Genomic DNA, 24712 nt, shown 5'->3' with positions numbered 1-24712 from the left:
CCCACACTCTCCCCACTGCTGGACCCCAAGCATCTTCCGATACCTCCCCTGAGCGTCCACCAAGGAGGTCCCCTGGAAGAGGTTGTTTAAAAGGAGATGCATTGATTCTCCTATGGAATCAGTTGCCATGGACACAGATTTTGAGGAAGGAGAAGAGTCCCTAAAGTCCCCCACCTGATGACATCTCCTTTGGGGACATTTTAGAAATCCTGCACCAGCATGGTGGTTGGACAGCCCAAAAGCCTTCCCCAGAGGAGTTGGTGTTGTGGGAGGCTTTCGGGTCCGGCCTCTCAACTACCTGGGTGCCCCCCCCCCCGGCTGACCCCGCTGGTGTCTTCCGGGTTTTGGAAGGTACTGGATACAGTACAGCCAATCCCCAAATGAACAGACAGAATTCTTAACGCCCCAATGGACAAGTTGTTTTGGGCCAAGAGTATCCCTGTAGATGCTATGGTGGTTGGCAGCAGCCACCAAGAAGGAGCTTGCCCAGGAGACCTCCTCTGTCCATCCCCCGAATAGGGAATCCTGGGCTTTGGACAGACTTGGCAGAAGAGTTTACGCCTCTTCCACATTTCACCTTTAGAGTGTTAAATTACTTACCCCACTTTACGAGGCTACAAAGGGACTTGGTAAAGGAACTTTCGAGCTCAACCCAAGGGTCCATGTTTACTGAGGATCAGAAAACCTTTTCCTCCAGATTGGACACCCTACAGTCACTAGCCAGTGCATCCATGAGGTTGATTTCCCATGCTGCAGATGGTACCTCAAGGCCTGCCTGTTCAGGCTTTGCTATGAGGCGTCATGCCTGGATGTGGCTGTGAGATTTTTGCAGACCCTTTCAAACAAGCCTTTATTAATGCCCCCTTCGGCTTCACCTTATTTGGACCAACAACAGTTTGTGAGACTGTCTCCCAGCCTGAGAAGGATAGAAAGACCTTTTCGGATGTTGGAATATTCTTCTCTACCCCACAAAGGGCCTTCTTCAGGAATCAGCGTGAGAGTAAGAAAATGTGGTTTTGGAAGTCACAAGGTCCTTTTCAGGACACTCGTGGAGAGCCCCTCCCCCACAGGCAGAAGGGAGAAATAATCCGAATGGAAGACACCGCCAACACAGATGAGGGGGTCCATAAAATCAGGGGTCATAAGAACCCTCTGAAGACAAGCCCTTCTAGCAATCCTGAACAGTTGTCCAACTGTCATCCTCTGGAGGCAGAAGGGGGGAGGGGTGATTCTCCTTGCACCCAGAAGCCTGGGAGTCCATCACAAGTGACAAATGGGTGTTAAGGATCATATCCAGGGGGTACTTCATTCCCTTTCTGGAAACTCCAAGAGAAAATTTTTACTTACCCAAAGTTCCATCCAGTCAGTGGGAGGATGCGGCCCACGAATTAGGAAAGCTTTTGTAAAAAAAAAAGTAATCGGAGCCCCCCCGATCAAATTGGATCATGCTTTTACTCCAAGTTCTTTTTAGTACCCAAAAAGACAGGGGGACCTCACATATTCGCAATCTGACCTGTCTGAACAAATCTATAAAGCACACAAAGTTCAGGATGGTCACAATCCAGTCCATCCTTCCTGTCTTTAAGGTGGACAGTTGGATGTGCTGTGTGGATCTGAAGGGCATGTAATACCATATAAAAATGGACAGATGCTCCAGGCAGTTCCTATGTTTAAGGCTGGGAGCCAATCATTACCAGTTCAGGTCACTCCTGTTTGGCCTCAACACAGCCCCCAGTGTGTTCACCAAATGCTTGGCAGTGGTGGCAGTGCCTCTCAGGATGCAGGGCTACCAGATTTTTCCATATCTAGACAACTGACTGCTCCAACCAGGCATCTACTCATTGAAGCCAGAGACTGTTTACTACTGCTAGCCCCAACTTTAGGAATAACTGTTAACATGCAGAAATCCAGGTTTGATCCGATTCAGGTCATAGATTTCATCGGGGCTCATTTGAATACAAGGACATCCTGTGCTTACCCAATGACAGATGGGATAACAAATCTAAAAGTTACATCAAACATATTCTAACCATACCTCAGCCCCCAGCCAGTTTAGTACTCAGGGCATTGATTTCAGTGGCAGCCACAATAACTTTCCTACCCGTGGCTCGTTTCCACATGATATTGGAATGGACATTAACAGTTCAATGGTTACTATTCAGGAATCCTCTGTTTTCCCATAAAACTGTCGCTAGTATGCAAGGAATCTCTGCTCTGGTGGCCTCACCTCTCAGATGTTTTTCTAGGACATCATTTATCCTTCAATCCCCAAACACCACCTTAACTGACGCCTCCCAGCTAAGGTGGGGGGGGGGTATTATCTGGGTCGAACAGTCCAAGACGTGGATGTCCCAGGAGACCAAGTTGCATATCATTGTACTGGAAATGAGAGCAGTTCTTCTAGCATTGCAGGAACTCTACAGCTTTCTCCCACTGCGGACTATTGCGATCCCAACGTACATTTTAGTAGTTAAGGTACATCAATAAACAGGGTGGAACCCGATCCCTACCCCTGTGTCAAGAGGCAAATGAGGGTTTGGCAGTGGGTGATCTCCACCAGCCGTTTTCTGGCAGCAATGCACGTTCCGGGGGAGTCCAACATATTAGCAGACCGGCTCAGTTGAGTTTTACTGATGCCTCACAAGTGGTCTGTGAACCAGTCAATGGCAGATATGATCATCCAGAAAAATGGGGTCATCCCTGGTGCGATCTGTTTACTTCCCCTTTCAACAACAAATGCAGCAGGTACTTTGCCTTGATCCCACCTCAGGGACAGTCACCCAAGGATACTCTAGTCCATGCTTGGCCCTCCGATCTTCTTTATGCTTTTCTTCCTGTACCTCTAATTCCCAGGTTTTTGCAGAAAGCGCTCAGGTTGTGGAGCAAAGTTGTCCTCATTGCCCCCTTTTGGACTCTACAAACCTGGTTCACCTTCCTTTGGTCTCATCTGGTTTGCCCTTTGATGAGGTTGGTTCCAAACCCTGATCTGCTGTTAAACTCATCAGGGCATCCACATCCAGATATACAGGGCCTGAATCTAACTGTATGGCTTCTCCACTTCCAATGATGGCAAGGTTTCCCAGGCTTTCTTCCCCGTTCGAGAAATTTTGGTCTCCTTATATAGGTCTTCGACACTTAAGGTTTATAGAAGCAAGTGGAAATGATTTGCTATTTGGGTGGAACAGCACCAGTTGCAGTCATATTTGAGTTTTTGGCTTCTCTTTTTCTGTGATGGAGCAAGTCATTCTTCCACCTGAAGCTTCGGCTCACCTGAAGCTTCAGGGTTTTCAGGTGTTTTCATAACTGGACGACTGGCTCTTTGCTGCGCCCAACAAGTATCACTTGTGTCTGGCCCGAGATTATTTAATTCGGTTGGCAGATCTACTGGGAATTACAGTCAATGTTCACAAATTCGTTTGCAACCAGTACAAGTTTTGGACTTCATTGGGGCACGGCTAAACACTTTGCAGATGAAGATATTCTTAACTCCAGAGAGGATCCTACACCTCAGATGCCACATAGCTCAGGTAGCTAACTCCAAGTCTTCAAAGGTGAGTGAGGTTCTCTGGGCTCCATGGCTGCTACCATATCGATTCTCCCTTGTGCGAGCCTTCACATGCGGGTTCTTCAATGGTCTCTGGCTGTTCAATGGTCTTGGCTAGACCTGCCCTTGGAATTTCCGATCAAGATCAGTCACGTCTGCAGGACATCTCTTCTTTGGTGGTTAAGTTCACCGGAGATGTCAAAAGGACACCCCTTCGCGTCATCTCCAGTCCAAGCCACAGTGACCACAGACGCCTCCCAACTCGTGCGGGGGGGACACTGTTTGGGAAAGACAGTCCAAGGCACGTATTCCCAATCCGAGACCAAGTTGCACATAAATGTTCTAGAGATGAGGGCAGTGCTTTTAGCGTTGGAAGCCTTTCATACAGTCCTCCCTCTTGATTGATGTCGGTTGTCTGGTATATCAAGCAGGGGGGACCCAATCCTACCACCTATGTTGTGAGGCCATGAGAGTATGGAATGGGCGATTTCCACCGGTCGGTTTCTGATAGCAACGCACATCCCTGGGTGCTCCAACATTTTAGTGGACAGATTGAGTAGGGCCATTCTGATGCCTTACAAGTGGTCTCTGAAACAGTCAGTAGTGGAGGAGATTTTCCTTGCATGGGGTCAGCCTTGCTGCGGGTTCTTCGCTCTGATTCCCTCACCAGGGGAAGTCCCCAGAGACACTCTAGTCCATGCTTGGCCCCCTGGGCTTCTGTATGCTTATCCACCTTTGCCACTTATTCTGACGTTTCTTCAGAGAGTTTGCTGACTACGGTGCAAAGTGATCCTCCTTGTCCCATTCTGGCCTCATCAGGTTTGGTTCCCATTCCTTTGGTCTCATCTCTTTGCTCCCCCATGGGTTCTGGATCTCTGCCCAGATCTAATCTTCCATCCGTCAGGGGCACGTCCGCCCGATCTGGGCAGCCTCAAGCTGACAGCATGGTTGCTCCAGTTTCATTAATTGCCAGGACACCTGGTCTTTCATCCCCGGTAAAATCCATTTTGGTGGCTTCTCTTAAAGACTCCACTAGGAAACTTTATTGCAGTAAATGGAAGCGCTTTTCTATTTGGGCCTTACAGAGAAAAATAGATCCCTTTACAGCCCCTGTTCCAGCTGTGTTGGACTTCCAGTCTGGTATCTTTCAGCAAGGACCTAGTTCCTCCACAGTGAAAGTACAATTGGCAGCCATTTCCAGTTTTCATGTTGGTGAAGACATGGCCTTAGCCTCCTCTAGGCTGTGTAAGGCTTTTCTTAAAGGTACTTTTCTGTTACAGCTGCCTGTCAAGGATTCAGTGCCTCCTTGGGAACTTACTTTTGTTTTACAGGCATTGGAATCTCCTCCTTTCGAACCTGCAGTTTTGGTGGACTTGAAATTTTTGTCCTGGAAGACCGCTTTCCTAGTCGCCATTACATCTGCTAGGAGGTTTTCTGAGCTTCAAGCTATGTCTGCTGTTCCTCTGTATTTGGTCTTCTATAAGGATAGGGTCTCCCTCCATACTAACCCTTCCTTCTTACCTAAAGTGGCATCTGAAGCAAACATAAACCAGTCCATTAATCTGCCCGTTTTTTTCCTAACTTCCAAAGTAAAGGTGAATACAAACTCCATTTGTTAGACGTTCATAAACCGCTTAGTTTGTATCTTCATGGAACGAAGTCTTTCCGCAAGACTGACCAATTGTTTGTTTCCTTTTCCAAAGCGTTTATGGGAAAAGTTACTTCTAAAGTTTATTTGGCCAGATGGATCACTCTCTGTATTTCACAGGCCTACAAAGCAAAAGGTTCATCTCCTCCTGGTATTGTTAAGGCTCACTCTACCAGGTCCATGGCGACTTCTGCTGCTTTTTGGTCTAGGGTGCCTTTGGACGATATTTGTGCAGCAGCGACCTGGGCCACTTCACATGCCTTCATTTCCCATTACAAATTAGATCTGATTTCGAGGGGTATAGCATCCTTTGGCTCTGCAGTGCTCAGGAATATCCTTCGATAAGGGCCTCCCAGGATCAGAGTAGCTGGGGACTCTGTCCCACAGGTTGCAGATAAAATGAAGTTAACTACTTCAGATAAAGAAGTTATGTACTCGCCAGAAAGTTCCATCTGAGTAGTTATACTTCATTTTTCTGCAACATTCCCTTCCTCCGTCCCCCGGACCTTGTCCTGTCTTTTCAGGATTGGTTTATTGGGTTGAGTTGCTTATGTTTTTAGTTGCAGCAAACTCGATCTGGGGGAAGATAGGAGATGATAGGGCGTTATGGGTAAGGGGAGGAGCTTGGAGCAGATGCTAGAAAAAAATTGCCGGCTCTGATCCGATATGGATCCGTATACACACAGGTTGCAGAAAAATGAAGTATGACTACTCAGATGGAACGTTATGGTGAGTACATAACTTTTTTTTGGTAATAGTTTCCCCAAAGATAAGCTCTTCTATAGGAGAGTCAGTGCCATTAAAACTCCTCTTCCGGAGAAGCATACTCCAGAAGGGAATGAATCTGGGTGGAATAGGCTAAGGATTCATCATCTTAAGAGAAATCTAATTCTCTCTTGAAATGAAAATGTCCAAGGCAGAGTACGGACAGAGACACCAGAAGGGAGCTTAAGGGCCATAAGGGCATTAAATAAGCCCTGGGTAAAATTCTGACATTCATTTTGTGGAGCTTTGGCTGGAGTGGAATGCTTTTTCTTTTGTTTATTTTTAAGGTGCACATCTACTTATGGGATCCGTGGTGGTGGTGCTGTGGTAGCGTTGTCGCCTCACAGTAAGACGCTGACCGCTTCAACTCTCAGCTAGAGCATCTTCTTTGTGGAGACGTGCGTGAATGGGCATACCTTCGTTGAAGGTTGTGCATCAGGGCTGGCAACTTGGCACGTAAAAATCAACTACCAAGCATTAGCGGACCGGAGTTCTGCTGTGGCTACCCCTGACCGGGAAAAGCCAAAAGATACAACAACAACATCTGCCTTATGGAAAGTGGAAGGGCCCGACGTTGGCCTACACTCAGCAACAGTAGTCGGGACTTCCTCCCTAACTACGGCCTTCTGAAATAATGAGTCTGTTCCCCCTGTGCATCTGAAGTGAATATCTGTAGAGCCTCCCATGTGCTTTGTCATTAGATCCATAGCAGCCTCTGAACCGGTTCAGGTCAAGGAATCCAAAGCAAGGACCGGACAGATCTTCGAGCCTTTATCAGCCTTGAGAGAGAGACGCCTGATGTAGGAGGCTCGGCCAAAAAGACAGACTTAGGCTGTTAGGCTTTTCTCTTCACCGGTAACGCAGCAGAAGACCCAGACCTACTCTCCATAGCTTTTTTTGCTAAGCATGTAAGACGCTGGTTTTCAAGACAAATTGCTGGAGAGGAAAGCTGACTTAAGTTTTAGGCATGAAGACCTGGCAAATGAAACAAGTTTTATGGTCATGAGTAGGCCCTAAGCAGAACAAACACTGCTTGTGACTATCCTTATGTGGAATTAGTCTCCCATGATGGCAATTGCCTTTTTTGAATGAAAAAAACTCACAAACACAGTAGCAAATAAGATATATGGGGGGGGGGGGGCAAGGCACTTATCTGAAATGGCTTGATACAGTAGCAAATGACTCTGGCAAGTGACCGGCCGAAGATGGCATTCGGACTGGTGGCAGAGAAGTTGAGGATAGAATGTGCGGACATCACTTTTATGGTCAGCATACAACAGAGTACATGTGCAATGTCTCCAAGTACTCCTAGGTAGTAAAAGGCTTTGGTATACTGGTTGGCAGGGAATTTCTCATGTTATGAATACTGCAGCAGTGAAGAGAAGGGCAATCTATCATTATGGTAAGATTTTATACAACTATACTATCCAAGCAAACTGGGCGGCCACGGTGGTGCAGTGGTTAGCATTGTCACCTCACAGCAAGAGGTTCTCTGGTTCGATCCTCAGCTGGGGTGCCTTCTGTGCAGAGTCTGTATGTCCTCCCTGTGGTCGCATAGGTTTCCTCCGGGTACTCCGGTTTCCTCTCACACCCCAAAGACATGCTGTAGGTGGTTAGGACACACTAAACTGGCCCTAGGTGTGTGTGTGCGTGCGTGTGTGTGCCTTCTGTGGAAGGTTGGGCGCCAGGCTGGCAACTCGACACCGTAAAACTCCACCGCCAATCATGAGCGGACAGGTGTTCCGCTGTGGTGACCCCTAACCGGGAAAAGCCCAAAGAAGAAGATGATGCTATCCAAGCAAACTCTTTCTTTTTAGATCTCAAAAGCTATTCCTTTTGTTATTCCTTTCATGTTAAGAGCCTTCTTTATTCTGTTGCGGCTTATTCTATTGGAGCTGTGGCTTCTTGTAGTGGCTTTTTTTAAGGGTTTGGATACTAACTCTGTTCCTGAGGCAGCAATCTGGACATCTGTGCATACATTTACCAGTCACTACAAGTTGCATGGACTCGCTAGAGCTAGTTTTGCTAGGACCATCCTTCATGGCTTCCTCGAGTGCTTTGCTGATCCTTCCTCCTCCCCCCAAGTTTCTTCGTGAGCTTTTGCACTGTCCCTAATGTAGTACTGCAACAATGAAATGGAAGAACACAGTACAGTTGTGTAAAATCTTACCGTAACGGTAGATGTCCTTCTCTTCACTGTTGCAGTACTCACTCCCTCCACCCCGGTCCATTTGTCTTCTGGATGTACTGGTAACTTTTTTTTTTCCCTTGGACTGGCATTCCTACTGGGACTGTCGGTTCTGAGGATGGCTCATCCAGGTGTCACCTTTATGCCCTATGCTACGCAGAAAGCATGTGTGTGATGTACAGCATACCTTAAAGTGGCCTAAGGCTTTGATATACTGGCCGGACGTCGGGCCACCCTTGGCAGGGATCCCTAATGTAATGAATACTGCAACAGTAAAGAGAAGGTTCACTTACCATTATGGGAAGTGTTTACACAACTGTACTTTATTGTATGTCACAAAGCTATTCTTTTTCTAATCGCTCATTCATAGGTTGTGACTTTAGTGGGTATTCTAGGTTATTTTCTTAGGCTTTACTTTTATTATTTACACTCAGAACTGTTTGTTGGCAGAGTGTTTTCTGTTCCTTCTCTTCCTGGGGATGCTAGAAATAGTGTGAAAACATGAAGTGTACTGTCTTTGCAGTGCTGCCCTTTGTAACTACATTTTGAGAATTCACAATCTTGTGCCATAGTGAACACTCTATTGCTGAAAAAAGATGCTTACCTGATGACTGATTCCCAGTAGTGTGTTTCCACTAGTATGTTGTTCATACTACAGTTGTACCATTGTTCGAAATGTCTGCTGTTGTGGTGTCTGTAGTGAAACAGCTACACTTTGTACTGCATTTGCTTTTTACAGTTTTCTGTTTTGGACAGATTATTTCCTGTCCAGTTTGTGTTTCTTTTAATGCTGCTTAATGTTTTTGTACAATTTCTTTTCCCAAGCCTTTGGCTGCCTTTTTTGAGTCATGCAGTTTGGCACAATGATAATTTTGTTTGTAATATCACTGTTTTTTGATGCTGCCTTCTGTTGTCAGTCCTAGCCGTCATCTTTCACCTGAGGAATGGGGGGAATGCATTCTCAAGCCTTAACATTTCAGATTTGTTTTGATTGTCAACATGTATAGTAGAGTTTAAGACATGCAACCTGTTATTGTAAGGCAAACTTGCATAGTGATTGCTTTAGTGGAGTTCAATTAAGAAAGATAACTTTCAATTTTTATCTCTTGTTTTTCTATTTTTCTACTTAGGCCAAACTTGGATTAAAAGATGGTCCTAATGATGTTATGTTTAGTATTACTACCCAATATCAGGGTACGTGTCGCTGTGAGGGAACTATCTATCTGTGGAACTGGAATGACAAAGTCATAATTTCAGATATAGATGGGACAATAACCAAGTAAGACTTTTTCAGCATTTCCCATACAACAGTTCCTATTTTTTGATCGAGTAGCAGAGTAACATTTGTTGTAGCAATGCCATGATGAAGAAAATTTAAGTTAGAAATGCTTCTAGGGAAGCAGGTCATTTAGTTAGAAGATTTGACAGGTAGTTTAGTGAGTGGATTCTTTATATGATGATCCCTTCCTGGAATGGGCAGTATAGAAATGATGTTAGGTTAAAGCAATGTAATCGATTTCAGATGAAAAGTTTGATAGGCTAACTAAAGCATGTGACTCTTTTTCGGAAAATTATAAGAAAGCTGTATTAAGCCGAGGTCTTACATGAACCAATCCATCCATTTTGACCGATAGGAGTGGCTGCCACAGACAACTTTAAGACTTCCACATTTTATTTCCTCCATTACTTCCCAACATGCTGTGTGATCTACAATCTTATTTGCTGCTGTACAGCTTGCATTTGAGAGATTGGCCAGGCTATGTTTGATTCTTTGCTCTTTCTTCATTTTAGGAAGCAGTTTTCTTAATTTTCAATGTATTTCACAGTTGTTTTGAAGTTTTACTAGTTTACTCATCAGATCTTTCCTCCTCTTCAAAACCTGAAGATGTGATGTCAGTCTCGTCTTTATTCTCACTGTTGAGGTGGATCCGATCCATCAGGTCTGTCTCTGCTATTATATCAGCTCAAGGTCCTCAGCTTAGCTCATGGGCATTTTTCCTACCCATAATGTAATTAATCAGACTCCTCAGATCTCATTTGTTGCACAGCAAAGAGGTTTCTCTTATTAGCTCTGGGTTAAATATTGAGATTTTCTTGACTATCTTTCCTTCTTTACCTTTTTGCCTTTTCTAATAGTTTAATTTCTTTGAGCGAGTGCTCCCTACCCCCATTATCACTCTTGTCCATTTTTTTATTGGAGGACACCCCCCTTCCCCCTTCATTCTTTCCTCCTTTCTTCTCGTCCGTTTTACTTAGAGGATGAATTATATATTTAAAAAAAAAACTATTCCGCATATTCCCCTACTGTGTTTGAGTGCGTGTGTGTTTCTCTATATTTTTCTTTACTTGTTGTTTCCCTGGCATTGTCGCAGAAACATGAAGAGAAACCACTAGCATTTTAAAAAAAACTGTGAAAAATGTGAAAGGAAAATGCCCCTTAGTGATGCACACACTTTGTGTGTGTATTGTTTGGGGCCTTCCTCTCCAGGAAATGTGCTCCATGTCAGAGCTTTAATCAAAGAGCACTTATGGAGTGCAAAAACAAACTGATTTTGAAGGGTTTATTAAAAACACCTTTTTCAGAGGCAATTACGTCCGAGTCCTCTTCAAAGACTTAAGAAAAATCACTAAAATGACATTCTCCAGCTCGAAAACTTCATCTGAAATTCCTCGACTGTCAGCTCCACCTGTTTCTTCTGAGCACACAGTGGCACACCCGGATCCAAGACTGTCTCGAAGCCATCAGAACCCTTGGCTCCAACATCTTCAGCTCCTACAGAAATTCAACATTGCATCCGTTACCCTTCTCTAGAACCAATAACTACACGGCTCCCATCTCCAGTGGTAGCTAAGTCCAGATCTCCTACATTGTTTACGTGGTCTACAAGGAGCTTATCTGATGAAGACGTGGATAGGGTTGTGCAGAGGCTACAGAAGACTCCGGCCCTGGCCAAAATTTTGCTGGATCTGAGCCCAAAGTAATCAGACCAGACACAACCCCCCTCTCTAGTACCTATTCCTACTCCGATCTGTTCCTCAGTTTCGGAGTCGGAAGATTCTGATCTCCAGATTGTGTCTCTTTTGGCTCCAGGGCTTTTGGTTCCCTTGGAGCAGACATCTGCCGTGAGCATTTCCCTTCATTCGGAGCAGGGCACCTCTAGGAGCCGACACTCTCCAGTCTGATCCTCGGAGCCAACTCGGATCTCTCCGGATCTGACTTTCTCTGGGGGTTTCGGTGCAGGTGACTTCAGTTCCTACCTCTGCCTTGGAGCTTCTGTCCCTGGTGCCACAGATACCATCAGCTCCGATGACTCCTTTGTTAGATCCGGGGCACTCCTCAGAGTGGGGGCAATCTGCCTTCGAGGTTATGAAGAGGATTTTGACTCCTCCCAAGTCAAAGCCACAGTCTACATCGGATCTTTCTCCCACTGCAGGTCAGTTGTCTTTGTCCTCTTAGTTGACCCTTCCACAGGATCGCAGAGATCCCAGGCCTCAGGATATCTACCAGGCGACCCCCCCCCCCCATTCCAAAACCTCCCCAGACTATCCCACTGAGGAGGTCCCTTTGAAGAGGACCTGCAAGAGGAAGCATCTTTCCTCCCATGAGGAGTCTATCACATCAGATACCGACCTCGATGCAGAAGGGTCCCTACAGTCACCTTCTGAAGATGTCTCCTTTGGAGACATCCATAAAATATTAAAACAGAGAGGTGATTGGCAGTCCATCAAGCCTTCAGCTGAGGAATCAGTTGACCTGAAGGCTTTCGGGTCTCACCCTTCCACCTCTTGGGTGACGACGACTCCTGATGAACTTATGGACCTAACTTCTCAGAAGGCCTGGGAGACCCCAGATACCATAGAGCCTACTCTTAGAAGGCCAAACAAATACATAACTGCTGCAAAACATAAGGCTTTTTTAACTAAAGGTGTAGCAGTCAACGCAATGGTCGTGGTAGCGGACAGTAAGAAGGAGCTATCTGAGACAAGCTCCTCTATCCATCCTCCGAATAAGGACTCTGGGTTGATGGATAGATATGGGAAGCGGGTATTTTCATCAGCGGCATTTGCATTTCGGTCTCTGAATTACCTTACCCACTTTACTAGGTTCAGAGGGTTCCTGTTGAAGGAACTTAGACTCCCACTAAGGAGCTGTTGCTGATGCAGTAGCAGATCAGGTTAATACTCCGCTCGCCACCCTCAGTTTAGTCGTGAACTCTTCTGTGAGGCTCATATCTCATGTAGCAGATGGAACGAGTAGGGCTGCGCATTCAGGTATTGTTCTTAGGAGGTGGGCCTGGATGCGCCTTTGCAGTTTCACAGAGCCCTTCAAGTCTTTCTTCGTTAATGCTCCTTTTGATGGCTCTTCTCTTTTTGGGCCTAAAGTAAAAGAAGTGCTCACTAGGTGTGAACAGGAAGACCAGACCTTCTCTGCTGTTGGAGTACGTTTCACCACTCCTACCAGACCCTTCCCTAAAGGTCAGAGAGGTAGTGGAAAGATGTGGTTCAGAAAATCCCGGAGGTCTTTCTATGACACAGGGTGATAGTTCCCCCAGGGGCAGGAGGGGGACAAGAATGGAAGACACTGCTCTCATGGCAGAGGAGGCCCGCGCAATCAAGGCTCCAGAGAATCCTTGTTTGAAGGGCTCTTTCAGTGCTCTTGAGGGATTTGCCTGATTGCTCACCTCTGAAGGCAGTCGGGGGGGGGGGGATTATCTCTGCACCTAAATACCTGGCAAAAGATAACTAATAAGAGATGGGTGCAGAACCCATTCCTGTAAACAAATCAGTTCCAGACGTTCCACCCAGTCAAAATTCAGAAGTTGCTAAGAAAGAGTCATCCAAGAAGTCTTCACAGACCAGAAATAATCTGGAATTTACTCAAGATTCTTTTTAGTTCCAAAGAAGTCAGGGGACTGGAGACCCATTTTGGATCTCAGCAATCTGAACAAACATGTCCAGCAAAGCAAGTTCCAGTGGGTGACACTGCAACTGATACTTCATTCCTGGAAAAAGATAATTTAATGTGCTCAGTAGACCTTCAAGATGCATGCTACCATATTCTAGTGGACCAGATGGTCCAGCAGGTTCTTGCATACTTACAGGATGAGCTGCTTATCTAGGCTAAGATTCAGCTGTTTGATTGTGTTCTGTTGCCACCTAGTGGCAGTTAATTGCAGTGGCAGGGAATGGAAGTAGAGGAAAAGACCTTGAAAAAGTGTACAATTACCTCCTAGGTAGGGCTCTGGACAGCCACGGTGGTGCAGTGGTTAGCATTGTCGCCTCACAGCAAGAGGTTCTCAGGTTCGATCCTTGGCTGGGGTGCCTTCTGTGCGGAGTCTGCATGTCTTCCCTGTGGTTGCGTGGGTTTCCTCTGGGTGCTCCGGTTTCCTCCCACATCCCAAAGATATGCTGCAGGTGGATTGGATACTCTAAACTGGCCCTAGGTGTGAGTGCGTGTGTGTGCCTTCTATGGAAGGTTGGGCGCCGGGCTGGCAACTCGACACTGTAAAACTCCACTGCCAATCATGAGCAGACAGATGATCCGCTGTGACGACCCCTAACCGGGAAAAAGCCGAAAGAATAAGAAGAAAGAAGACCTCCTAGGTAGGGCTCTGCCTGTTCCACTCCCCTACCCTCATTCCCACCCACCACCTAGATCATTTCCGTTATACCTAACCTTACCACACCCAACCCCCATCCCTCAGCCAATCATGCAGACAACCACCACCACCTCTCACCCTCCTTTGTTCTCATATTACACACACTACACACAGTACCTCCACACTCAAACTTGCTACAGTCGATCCTATCAATATACTATCAAGACCCCTACACATTCCACATGGTTATCTCTACACTCCTACCACTTCTAACAAACCAAACGTGTACTCCCATCAAATAATTCTAACACTAGCACGCACCATCACAGCTCATCTAACCTCACCCTACTTTAACAACATTACAATCCATATCATAAGTCATGCCACCTCAATCTCACCTCCAAAATTCACTAACTACCCCTTACTCATCTCACCCTCACTCTTTAACCAACTCCGCCTATGACCTACACACCTACAGACTCCTCCATTATCAAAGCAAATCTAGCGTAGCCATACAATATGACTTAGCCTTCTCCAAATACCTACAAACCGTAATAAACATTGCCTCTCACCTGCTATGCAGTGGTGTTATCAACCCCAACCCAGGTCCAATAACCAGTCCAACAAATCACTAAAATCAGCCTAGAACAATCAGCCTAGAACCAATACAAGCCTACTTAAGAAAACACCCACTATTCTAATAATAAATCGTAACAAAAGAAGCATCCTTAACAAAACTACTGAGCTCCATGCAACCATAGAATTATACTTACCTGACATCATCTTCCTTACAGAAACATGGCTCAAACCACACATTAAAAATGAATAAATACTTCCCCCTTGTTATTGCATGCTACGAAAAGACAATACAGCTAAAAGAGGAGGCAGAGTCGCTCTCTTATATCAGAACAACATAAATGTTGAATTATTTAACTTAGAAATCCCTGCATTTAATAATTCAGAAATCTTACTTGTTAAGGTAAGACTAAATACACAAAAGTAGCTAAATATCTTAGGATCATGTATCCTCCAAGCAGATAACATCAAAACCCTAGAATCTGTTCTCCACTGAGCATCAGAAACCCTCCCCCACAAAACCATTATACTAGGTGACTTCAGTATTGATTGGACCTCACTTAACTCTCACCAACATTCAAATCATATTAACCTTTATGGCCTTTCACAGCTTATACAAATCCTCTACTAGGGTAATTAAAACCTCAAAAAAAAGAATCGATACTAGACTGGATTCTCACCAACTGTCCATTTTCCACTCATAATTTTCGTACACCACCCAACACTCTAAGCGACCACCTTCCAACCTTCTTCATCAGAGACCAAACTAAACTCACTAGAACTAGCACTCTTAAACACATCAGATGCACTAAAAACTTCAGCAATGACCACATTAATACAGCCCTTAAACACTCAAACTGGTCCCCCTTTTAACACTTCCTTTACCCTAGCTCGACCCATCTTCTCTCTACCCTACTGTATGCCTCTCCTTCCTAATTAATTTAAACAAGAGTGATTTAAGCAAGCTAGCAGTATGCTACAACAAAATAGTAAAATTCGCTACAAACTCCTCCTACCGCACCCACCACTGTCAAGCCGTAAAATAGCTTTCCTGGCTGGAACGCCCAAACACTGTAGCTCTAAACCAACTTCTTCTAGCTCACCAAATACTGTACCAGCCTGACAAAACTCCAGCCTTACAAGACCTGAGCACCCTCTACTCCAATAACCGAGAACTTAGATCGACTAACAAGGCACTAATCTCAATCTCCAAAATCCATTGCAGATTTGGTGACTTCCTGTATTCTAGCAACATTGCCAAGACTTGGAGCTCCCTACCACTACAAATCAGGGTACAACCTAACAAAACCATCTTCAAAAAACACCTTATTTCCCACCTAAACAACTCCTGGACATGCAACTGCCTAGCATCTGTCTGACATATTCTAACACCTTTCCCCTACTCACTACCCAGCCTCTTTAAAACTCCCACAGATGCACTATATATTATCACACATTACTTGCCAACTCACTGGCTCCTACTCCCTACTGTCCCATCTATACCCACTAACTCTCCTTAAAATGTCAATGAACCTCATATGAACTTGTCTATATTCTCTTCCTTTGACAAACTGGCTAGTATTTTTAGTTTTTCCTTTCTTCTCTTATCTTCATTACATCTTCAAGATTATCTGGCTAGTATTTTTTAATTTTTCCTTTCTTATCTTCACTACAACTTTAAGATCATCTCTACTAAACATAATGTGTGAACAACAATCATATGTTACTACCTGCTGTACTTTTAATTGTATGTCTAAACCACTATGCTTATGTAAATATCTTATGCAATCATTTATCTGCTATATTTTATAACTGTATATCGAAACCACAATGCTCATGTAAATATCTTAATGTAAAGTATGTTAGCAAGTGTTCTGGAGCTTTTCTCCCTGGGCCTTCGCTGAAAAATGGACAGCTCTGTCCAGTCGGACCTCCCCGGTAGACAAATGTAAAATAGTAAATGTCGAGAAGCCCTGAGGGTTTGGCAGTGGACAAGAGCTCTCCCAACTGTTTTCTCATAGCAACTCTCAACCTGGGGAAGTAAAACATGATTGCAGACAAACTGAGCAGAGCCATTCTGTGGTCGCAGGAGTGGTTCCTCAGTCAGAAAGTTACGGAAGATATCATCCAAAAATGGGGTCAGCCTTTGCTGCGATCTGTCTGCGTCACCCATCATTGCAAATGCAGCAACTACTTTGCCCTGATCCCCCCAATGGGGGAGTCACCAAGGGATGCACTTGTTCACGATTGGCCCCACGGGGCACTTCTATATGCCTTTCCACAGATACCTCTAATCCCCAAGGTTCTACAGAAAGCAAATTCATTGGAGACCACAATAATTTTAATTGCTCCCTATTGGCCTCGACAGATATAGTACCTCTTTCTTTTGCCTCGTATACAGGACGGACCATGGATTCTGGACCCAGCTCCGGACCTTCTGACTCCTCTGTCAGGAATGGTTCATCCCAGCCTGAACAGTCTCAATCTAACAGCTTGGCTGCTCCAGTTCCCATGATAGCCAGGTTTCCTCTCCTATCTTCTCCAGTTAAACAAATGTTATCTTCTCACAAAATGTCCACTTGGAAATTGTACAAAAGTAAATGGGAAAGATTCGTAGCTTGGTCCAGTTCTAGTAAGATTAGACCCATGCCCAGCTCCGTTACATTCTATCCTGGAATTTTTAACCAAGTGATTCAATAAGGCAGCAGCTGTGGCTACTGTAAGAGTGCAGTTAGCAGCAATCTCTAATTTTCATGTAGGTGAAAATGGTTCTGCTGTCATTTCAAACAGGCTTTGCAAAGCATTCCTCAGAGATGCAACTTTAATTTGACCCCATATAGGAACCCAGTTTTGCCTTGGGACTTGAATTTCGTCTTCTCAGAAATCATATCCTCTCCATTTGAACCAGCTTCTACATGCAAGCTTAAATACCTTTCATGGAAAACACTCTTTTTAGTAGCTGCTATTTCAGCAAGGAGAATTTCGGACTTACAGGCCCTATCTTCCAAGACTTATTACATAATTTTTTCACAAGGGCAGAGTCTCTCTATGCACTAACACTTCCTTTTTTACCTAAAGTAGTCTCAGAGAGCAACCTCAGCCTGTCTCTTGATTTACTGGTGGTCTTTCCAAATTTTTAAAACAAAGGGGGGAGTATGCTTTGCATCTTCTAGATGTTCACAGACTGCTACATTTTTATTTGCACAGATTATCAGAATTTAGAAAGTCGGATCAACTATTTGTCTCCTATTCAGAAACTCTGAAAAGGAGAACCAGTTTCTAAAGTAACACTATCTAATTGGCTTTCATGATGTATATCTTTCATTTACATTTCTAACAAGACTGTAGCAAATACTATCAAGGCTCATTCCACCAGATCAGTATCTGCCTCTGCAGCTTTCCAAGCTAGATTACCCTTGGACAGCATCTCTGCAGCGGCAACTTGGGCAAAGCCGTATACCTTTATTACTCATTACAAGTTAGATTTGGCCTCCAGGAGTAACGCATCTTTTGATTCTATGGTTCTGAGGAATATTCTTCCATGAGCCACCTAAGAATCAGGTAGCTAGTGACGCGGTCCCAACAGGAAGAATAAAGACAAGATTAACAACATCAAATAAAGAAGTTATAACTTCCTTCCTACTTTCCTGGAAGACTGAGTAGCTCTAATTGGATTTTTATAGGACTCTATATCCTTGGAAGTAGGGTTTTTTAATATAACTGTAGTAACATTATTCACTTACTCACTGCTTGGAGGCAAACAAGATCTGAGGTGGCTGGGGAATTGCATTATGGGTAGGGAAAAATGCCCACCAGCTAAGCTGAGGACATCGAGCTGATATAATGGTTGAGACTGATCCGATGGATCGGTTCCAACTCAACAGTGAGAATAAAGAACGAGATGGACAACACACATGGAATGTTATGGTAAGTACATGACTTGTTTTCTGGTTTCTCTCTCCTGTTGACGAGACTCAGGCTACCATTTTGTGGTTGGGCATTTGTGCTGAGTACTGGTTTGTGTGTGCCAGTGGTGGGTGTGTGTGTGTAAGAGAGGGAGAGAAAGTGGCATGTTATTTGCTACGAGTAACCATTTTCTTTCGTCTTTGGTAATGAGGGCAAACACTGTTTCCAAAAGTGCCAGAAATAGTGTTTGTCCTGATTATCGATGAGTACTAGACACTGTTTTGTGTCCTATCTCCATCAGAGAGATTTACTGGCTGCTATGTCCCAAGTGTGCATGCCCTGCTCCCCCCACCCCCAAATGGACATGCCTATCCTGTCTGTCTTTGCAAAGATGTTCAAACTCTGTTTTGCTGGGCCAGAGTAAAGGCTGTATCTCTGTGTGCCACAGGCAAGAGAGAACCATCGTATGAGATGCCTGTTGTCCATCTGCCGGATAAGGAGCCTAGTGCATTGGACTGCTTAGGCAAGCTTGGGTATTCATTTTGTACCTTTTTTTTTTTTTTTTTATATATATATATATATAGAGAGAGAGAGAGTGAGATGTTTACATTTCATCTTAAATTAGCTGACAGGATGTCTTTATGTTGCAAAAGTTCCCATATAGAGATGTGTGAACCAAGACAGAATCAAATGTGTCACCTCTTTCTATTGTGTCCAGTTAGTCCATGCCACTAGTCCATAGTGCAGCCAGTGTAGCAGTTTGGGCAATTGTTAGGCATTACCATTTGCAAGCATGCTTGGCTCAGGCACTATAAGTCTGCAGAGAACTTCAAAATGCCCCTTTTGATGGGACCAAGTTATGTAGCTCCAAAATGAATATTTAGCTGTAAAAACATAAACAGGAAGGGAAGTAATTGACAGCTGTTGGGATCGAGTTCTCTATTCTTCAGTGGGCATTTTGCATAACCAGAAGATTGCTAAAATCATGTGGTTTAGGAGGCGCCAACAGCCGAGATTTGGTCAGCATCCTTAGAGATCACTGCATTCGTCGTGGTTTGCAGACAATTAGTCCGCACAGTGGAATATTTTGCACTCCTCCCACTGGGGAACGGTTGTGGAGATCACAGCTCAGCTGTCCAACTTGCAGAGTCATTTGGTGGTCATAGGTAGGTACTAGGCTATCAGCCCTGGGATCTATATAAAGCCTAGCCAAAAAGGTTCCCTGGCTTTTGCCACCCAAGAAAATGTTTTTCCTGTGCCCCTGTCAGGCAATGCCACAGAAGTGATCCCCGGGGTGAATTTTCTATTTCCTATCCAGTCATCAAGATTTTTCTTAGAGGGCCAGTGAGGAGCTTTGCTTGACATGAATGGGTAGTTTGTTCCAGAGTATGGAAAGTCTCTGGAACAGGAATCTATCCCTCCAGCATGTTCTCTTTATTGTGGTGACAAAGTTTAGGTTCCTGGAGCATGTGGTTCGGAGAGATTGGGATTTCTTTAAGTGTAGCATGTCCAACAGCTCTGGGTTTGACATAGCTTTGTATGTTAGGCAGAGATCACCTCTGAGTAGACAATATGCGATGGAGTACAGCTGGAGTTTTTTGAGACGGTCTGCGTATGGCATCTGTTTGAGGCCAGTAATCCTCTTAGTGAGGTATTTCTGTGGCCTTTCCAATAGTTGTAGGTGTCTTGTGAGATGCATGCCAAACAGGGCATTGTACTGTGTAATGGGTCTGATGAGGGATGAGTAGAGAGAAACAATTACCTCCTTTTTTCTAGAGGAGAACCCTTTTGTGATGAGGTATGCCATGTAGAAGGATTTCCTGACTACTGTGGTGATGTGGTTATCAAAGGAGAGACTACTCTCCACCTGTTTCCCGAGGTCTCATCACGCTTTCAATGTTTAGTGAGCTACTGCCTATGTGGTAGTTCATGGGTACTGAGTTTTTCCCAAAGGGGATGACAATTCAGTTCTTGCCATTGAGCTTGAGGCCATGACTTTGACACCAACCATCTGTCTCTGTGAGGCCATTTTGTAGAATGTCTACATCATTAGGTGATTCTATTATGGCTCCCAGTTTGCAGTCCTCTGCAAACTTTGTTAGCCAAAGACCTTCTCTGTTGGCCTGCACTTCAGAGAAGTAGATGCCAAACAGGAGAGGAGCCAGGACCGAACCCTGTGGTACTCCACTCGTCACTGGTCTGAAGTCAGACTTGGACTCTGCTACTTTTACTGTGTGCGTTCTGTCAGTGAGCCAGTTGGCCACCCATCTTGTGACATAGGGATTTATGCCCAGTTTAGTGAGTTTATCTATAATTCCAAAGTGGGAGATGGTATCGAAAGCCTTGACGAGGTCAAGATAGGCTATGTGCACTACCTTGCCCTCGTCTACATCTCTAGTGACTGCTTCAAAGAAGTCTGTCAGGTTTAGTAGACATTATCGACCTTTTACAAACCCAAACTGAGTGGGGTCCAGGTTTTGGAGGTAACCTATGTCTTTGTTTATAAGCTCTAAGATAATATGTTCCATGGCCTTGCAGACCAGGCTCGTCAGGCTAATGGGGTGGTAGTTTCCAGGGTCCGTGGTGGCACCCCCTTTGTGGAGTGGGATAACCGTCGCTGTGCACCATTCAGTAGGCACATAGCCTGAGGTGAGGCTATGATTGAACATGTTACTTAGGTAGGGTGACAGTTCGTTCTGTAGTTCGTGCAGTACGCAGCCTGGAATGTTGTCTGGTCCCATGGGTGCTGTGTTCTTGGCTTTGGAGAGTGCGGTCTTAACTTGTTCATCCATGATTACAGGGGCTTTGCATTCTTCCTGTATTAAGATGGACCTTTTGGAGAGTGGTAGGGGTGAAGTTAGCACTGAACCTATCTGCCAGGATGTTGGCAATATCAGTTTGTTCTGTATATTTAGTGCCATTGCGCTGTAGCTCAGAGCAGATCAGAGTGTTGCCATTGAGATTCTTGACATAGCTGTAGAATTTGTGGTTGTCTTTGGAATTAGTGGCAATTTTATTTTCATAACTGGCTTTGGAGGATGTTATGAGGGATCTCAGCTTCTTCCTGAGGCTGACCAGGGAGTTTCTCCATTCTTGGGATTTTACTCTTTTTTTTTTTTTTTTTTTTTTTGCAACAGCTTCTTCCTTCTGTTGTAGAGTTTGTTTATGGCAGTGGACCATCAGATTGGCTTCCTTTTTTGGAGGATAGCGTCGTGGTTCTGTTGAGGATGGCATGATCCATGCACTAGTGTATGTGGTTATTCAGTGGATTTGTGTAAGATTCGGCAGTCGTATCGCTATTTTCCGTCTGCATGGGTGACGTGAAGTTTCCCACTTCCGTCTTAAGAAACATTAAGTTGGTTTTGGAGTAGTTTTTGACAGTGGTTTCCTTAATGGGAGGTGGGGATTGGATATGGATGTCTAGGGTGATTAGCTTGTGGTCGGATCTGACCAGCGAGGAGTTGACCTCTGGCATGGAACATCAGTTACCCATATTGGTAATGACCAGTCCCAGGATATTGCTGCCCCTGGTGGGAGGTGTGGATAAGCTTATCCAAGGCGTTGGAATTTATGAATTCCAGAAAACATTGAGAGAATGAGTTGCTACATGAGTAGTTTTCCCAGTTGATGGTGGGGTAGTTGAAATTGCCCATAATTAAGGTATTGGGTTGTACCTTAATATTTTCAAGTATCTTAAGAAATGAAGAGTGGGAATCCTGAGACATGGTGGGGGATCATGTAACAAGCTACAACCTGGATTGCAGTCTTGCCCAGTGGTAGTTGCACTTGGATAATTTTGGATGCATTATGTTGAGCAACTAGCCTGGAGGTGTGGATATCCTTAATGAATATGGACACGCCTCCGCCTTTAGTGTTTCAGTCCAGGTTAGAAGGCTGAAAGGTATGGTATGAATTATAGCCTGGTAATGCAGGGGTGCTCTCTGGAGCCTTGAACCAGGTCTCAGTTGCTACACAGATGTTGATGTTCTCTATTTTAAGGAGTGCCTCGAGTGAGTGCATTTTGAGGTTTAGACTTCTAGCATTGAGGAGCATTACCCTCAGAGTTTGCTTGCTTGTACCTGTTAAGGTGAATTTTGCATTTGAAACTTGCGTAAAAAAGCCACTATAGGGGTGGCAAGAGCCTTAGCCAGTATCCGGAATCCCAGGGGCGACAGGTGCAGGCCATCTCTGGCAAAGCATTGTGGTCTGTCGACCATGTCGTCCCAGGCAGACCGATACTGGATCCCCTTAGAATGAAGCTTAGCCAGTTGTTGAAGTCAATCATTTTGTCCTTGTTTCTTTACTGACATACAGGGGAAGTGGATCAGAGACATTATATCCACAGGATAAACCTTACTTTCTCTCCCTTCCTTAGCCTTCACCCACTTTCCAGGTGTCCCACCCTCTCATTAGCTTTCTAGGAGAAAGAACAATCCAGGAGGTCCCTCTGTACCAGAAAGGGTATATATATATATATATATATATATATATATATATGACCAGTTTTAGACCTTGCTGATTACAATTACTTCTTTCTGAAAGCACAGTTTTTGGGTGGTCATGGTATAGTCTGTCATTCCCTAACTTTAAAAGATGGACTGAGTGTTTGTTTTGGACCCATAGGACACTCACTCTGCACATTAGAAAAACCCAGACATTCAACATGTTCCTGTGCTTCAGTCTATGAGGTAGTAATTTTCTGTTCAGGGATTTTGTCTCTCGTCATCCCACAGTGTTCACCAAATCCATGGTTACATTGTCCGCTTATCTCAAATGTCAGGATCCAAAGTTTTCCCTTACTCAGATGACGGTCTTCTAGCTGCCTGTATGTAGGAGTTAGGAATATAAGTGTGGAATTTGTAATGTTAAGTTGTCAATCTCGCCTTCATTCTTGCTGGATGGGTTCGGAGCCGATCCTCTGCTCCGACTCGGCCTAATACTAAAGCTCAAGAGCTATTTTTACCGGCTCGAGGCTATGCTATGTCCCATAATGCTAGGTGTCATATACCCAGATCTCGTTTGCCACTTCAGCTACGAGGTTGCGTTTTCACCGGCTCCAGGTCGTGTTTAGAATTTTTTATAATTATAGTTAGTTTTCGATTGATTTTTTTCCTAGAATTCTTCTAGTAGTGTTAGTAGTCACCCGACTAGTCTTCCCACCCTTTGTTAGTAGTTTTCCTACTCTTTTCCACCCTTAAGGTGGTTAGGCCTTTATCTCCCCTTTTACAGTAGTTTGTACAGTAGGTTTATACAGGTTACTTTACTAGGTGTGTGTGTGGAATTTTGTTTTATTGTAGTAACTGTAAGAGTGTCTGTCAAGTGTTGTGTGTTTGTATACTTGTTAGACTTTGTTGTCCCGTTCCTGTGGTATCATGTCTAAGGATACCAAGATATCGGGATTCAAGAAATGTGACTCGTGCTGTCAGAAGATGTCTCTGACAGATGGTCACAGTTCTTGTGTGTATTGTTTGGGCCCTCTGCACTTGCAGGACTCTTGTTCCATCTGTCATGCTTTTAGCCCAAGAGTCCTGCAGGAGTGCAGAAATAAGCTCATCTTAAGGGGCTTATTGAAGCCCGAAGGTTCTCCTACCAAGCCTCTGTCAGGAAAACCTTCCAAGCCCACCAAACCGTCGGCTCCATGTCCATAGCCGGCGCAGAGCGGACCTTCTTCCTCGTCAGTTCTGGCCGGAACCGATACATCGAGGCCTCAGTCGGCTCCGACCTTGGCGTCGGAGCCGTCTCCAAGCCGAAAGCGCTCCCGATCTCCCTCATTGGAGTCGGTCAGGTCGGCTCTGAAGTCCCCTTTGCTGTCGGAGCGGAGCCATAGGTCTCACTCCTCTAGATCTTCCAGGCTTTCGGACCACGACCTCGTGAGGGTAGTCAGTAGGCTTTTGAAGTCGCAGGTGCTCGTCCAGTTATTGCATAGCCTGTCTCAACAGACAGCAGCTTCCCCAATGCTTGCTCCAGTTCCTTTTCCGACTATTCCTTCGAGTTCAGAGCTGGAGGCCGTCGGGGTTGGTACCGTGGGGGCGTCGGAACCGATTCCACCCTTATTGGTTCCTTCGTCGGCTCCGATCCCTTCATTGGCTCCGTCCTTGGAGGGATCTGGGCGCCGGGACTCCCTCGTCTGTTCCAAGGGGGCGAGTGGCATCGGACCCTTGTCCGACCCCGTTCTCCCTCTCGGAGCGTCGGCGCAGGTGAGCTCGGCCCCATCGACCTCAGAGCCATCCCTCTCGGTGCCGGGAGGAGCTCTCATCTCTTCGGAGCTGGGTCCCTCCTCTCTGCCTGATAGGGGTGCCTTTGAGGTCATGAGGAGCGTGCTGGCTCCTATACCTGCGTCACGTTCGGCCCCATCGGCCCCTCCTTCCATGGTGCCTGCTTCAGCCTCTGCCTACCCTCCCGAACCTAAGCGTGGAGAACCAGCGCTCCAGGTCGCCCCATTGGACGTATCCTCCTCTTCTGAGGCCTCCCCTGATCCTGCGGGG

At 45.2% G+C, this 24712-nt stretch overlaps 1 protein-coding gene across 1 annotated transcript in view; it reads left to right on the top strand.

Annotated features, from left to right (window-relative positions):
- LPIN2 (lipin 2) overlaps positions 1-24712 on the top strand; it is a 1688564-nt gene that overhangs the window by 1172859 nt on the left and 490993 nt on the right. The window contains exon 14 of the mRNA XM_044065902.1: positions 9276-9424. Coding sequence (XP_043921837.1) covers positions 9276-9424 — 149 coding nt within the window. The remainder of the gene's footprint in view (positions 1-9275; positions 9425-24712) is intronic.

This window comes from Protopterus annectens, chromosome 3.part0 (assembly GCF_019279795.1).
Source record: "Protopterus annectens isolate FY-2018-M chromosome 3.part0, PAN1.0, whole genome shotgun sequence".
Classification (NCBI taxonomy): domain Eukaryota; kingdom Metazoa; phylum Chordata; order Ceratodontiformes; family Protopteridae; genus Protopterus; species Protopterus annectens.
Note: the sequence above shows the minus strand (reverse complement) of the source record. Positions and strands in the feature narration are given on the sequence as shown.